Raw genomic sequence first — 2,758 nt, forward strand, 5'->3', positions numbered from 1 at the left:
CGTTTTTTTTTTTTTTTTTTTTTCATTTGTCGTTTTCTCCTAGTATGATTATTCTTTAGAAACCTAAAGCCTTTTAGTTTTTAATTGCAAGAACATCTGCCACGTTTTAATTTCTCTTGGTTCTCTTTGTATTACTATTCTTCAGGAGCACCGATTTCTGTTCGAACGCGGTTGGCTCTTCCTTGGAAACCTAAACCCTTTTAGCTTTTTATTGCAAGAACATCTACCACGTTTTAATTTCTCTTGATTGTCTTTGTATTACTGTTCTTCAGAAACCGTGGTTTCTGTTAGAACACGGTAGTTTCTCCATTAGATTATGTTCAGTATTGTGTCATAATTTTTTGTAGAGCGCGAAGAAAAATAGTGTTTCTGAGGTTTTATTTTAGCTCACTTTTGTCCGGTGAGAGGCACAAACTCACTTTTCCATCTAGATCCTTTTGGATTGGCTCCCACATAATGGTGTATCAGGGATATCTCATTGGCACAGAGATCCTATATATGTCCTCAACTTACTAGCTAGGGACTAATATTCAGTATCTTCGCATCTCTGTCTCCCAGTATAAGTTTGCCCTTTAAAGTCGAGCTTTCGTCAATCTACTGACCTGCCCATTTCATGCATTAAGCTAGACACCAAACCTAGATAAGGGCTTGAAGTGTTGTGGGCCGAGGTGGATTAAACTGTGTAGGGAGCTCCAATCAGGCTAGAATTAGATGGATTGATTTCTCATTTTGTCGCATGTCATATAGTCAAAACTTCTTAATAAGAATAACTGAAACTACAGATTTATCTGTGACTATCACAATTAGTTTTTCCAGATTATTTTTTCACAGGCAGGTGCAGTTATCACATAGGTAATAATGTGTACTTGCGGAGTAGAGCTAGCCAATTCCTAGTTTTCTATGCCCTACCTTAAGGAGAAGCTTTTACTGCCTCTTTGTCAGGGTTACACTAGATCTACCAATTGAGTCGTGAACGTGTGATACACTCTCTTACATTAGGTTACTAGATAATAAATTATTTGTTGAGAACGTGTGATACACTTGCCTTTTTTATGCTTTGTTTACTTTTCTCTCCCTCTTATTAGAGAAAAATTATAGTAGATGAATACCTTATTTGAAGCTCCCTTAGGTAGCCATTCCCTTTCCAGATAATCGTACGGCAGACTTTGGAAAGCTTGCATCAATTTTAATGACCTCATTCATTTTTTTGAGTAGGCCAGATGAATAGCTAGGCTTCTAATTACATTCATGATCCCTAATCTTTTAAATTGATCAAACGTTGCCACAAATCGTTTATATTTTCATGCTCAAGTGTTCTATCTGGACGCTCAGATGAACTTCAACTTGCAAACCTGTGATGCATTGGTTTTCTAATATGGTTGGATGCGAGTTTGTTTAGTGATGATTGTAGTTATTGGTGGAATTGTGCTTTGTTATTGAATTTATTCGTTAGAGCTTGTGTTATTTGACGTAAGTTGCAAAACCGTGTGCAAGCATGTTGAATATTGTGATCTTATGCGTAATAACTTGATGCTTGGGTATGCTTAAATATGTTCTTGGTAATTCTTTCCTTGCGTCTAACGGTGGGATGTTCAAAGCAGGATGTGCATGGGAAGGCTCCTTGCCAAAGTGAGAACCTGCTTGAGCCTCGACCTCTTTCGTTTGTTTGCAAGAGGGAAAGGTCTGAGGATCTCGAACTACTCTCTTTAGCTCAAAGCAAAAGATCGAAGCATGATGATCCTAGCTCTAGCCATGCAAATGGTTCTGAAGATTCAACCACTAGCCAACAGGATCCACCAACAAAGACGATGACGACAAATTACTCCCCTACTCTCTTAACATTCCCCTTATTAGATCCCCTTGAACCAAAAGAAGCTCAACCTTCTAACTCCCTTAATTTTGACTCTTCCAATCTTGAAAAATCTGTTCCTCCAGGTTACTTGAAGTTCATTAGCAATTTAGAGAATGAGATACTAAATGTCTCGATGGAAAGGGAGACTGCGAAGATTGAAGTGATGAGAGCTCAAGCTATGATCAACATTCTTCAATCACGTCTCGATCTCTTGAACAAGGAGAACGAGGACTTGAGGAGACTCGTTCGAGGAGGTTAGCTGGTAACAACAACTCCATGTAGTTCTAGTTTTGCAGCTGTTGGCCGAGCAGAGGGCTCCGTTGTATCGGAGTCCTCCATTCTTAAAACTGTTAGAGAAAAATGAAAATGGCTGGCTATGTAATAACTTTATTTACGTAGTTTTGCTATAAACTTGTACTTATGCACCCTTAGCTATCGACATAATGTTGTCTGTTTAACTAGTTTAAATAAAGTTGAGCGCCTTCAGTTGCAATCTCTAGCTTTAATAGTATAGTATTTTCAGTTTCTAAAAAATTGTCTTCAAAAAATTTTCGAGTTTCTTCCGAAGAAATTTCACTTTCACTCAAAGGTGTTTAGTTTATATGCACCTAAAAAAATTTCGAGTTTATATGCACCTTAAATTTTTTCGAAAGAAATTTCACTTTAACTTTAAAAGTTTGAAAAACTATTTTCTTGAAAGGATTTTCCTATGTTTATTAACAAGCTAAGCAAAGTATTATGCACGTTAAGTAGTTTATTTCTGCAAGGTCACACAATAAGAGGTGTCAATAATCAAATTGTTACGTGCATCGAGAAATTCGACTAAATATATATTATTATTATTATTATTATTATTATCAATTATGTTAAATATATGCAAAATTCAATATATATTTATAATAATTA

The 2,758-nt window shown here is 36.2% G+C and overlaps 1 protein-coding gene across 1 annotated transcript in view; it reads left to right on the forward strand.

Annotated features, from left to right (window-relative positions):
* LOC107063498 (NAC domain-containing protein 78-like) overlaps positions 1–2,345 on the forward strand; it is a 5,476-nt gene extending 3,131 nt beyond the window's left edge. The window contains exon 5 of the mRNA XM_015315417.1: positions 1,602–2,345. Coding sequence (XP_015170903.1) covers positions 1,602–2,111 — 510 coding nt within the window. The 3' untranslated portion in view covers positions 2,112–2,345. The remainder of the gene's footprint in view (positions 1–1,601) is intronic.
* Positions 2,346–2,758: the final 413 nt, after the last annotated feature.

Source organism: Solanum tuberosum, unplaced genomic scaffold (assembly GCF_000226075.1).
Source record: "Solanum tuberosum cultivar DM 1-3 516 R44 unplaced genomic scaffold, SolTub_3.0 scf00365, whole genome shotgun sequence".
Lineage (NCBI taxonomy): Eukaryota > Viridiplantae > Streptophyta > Magnoliopsida > Solanales > Solanaceae > Solanum > Solanum tuberosum.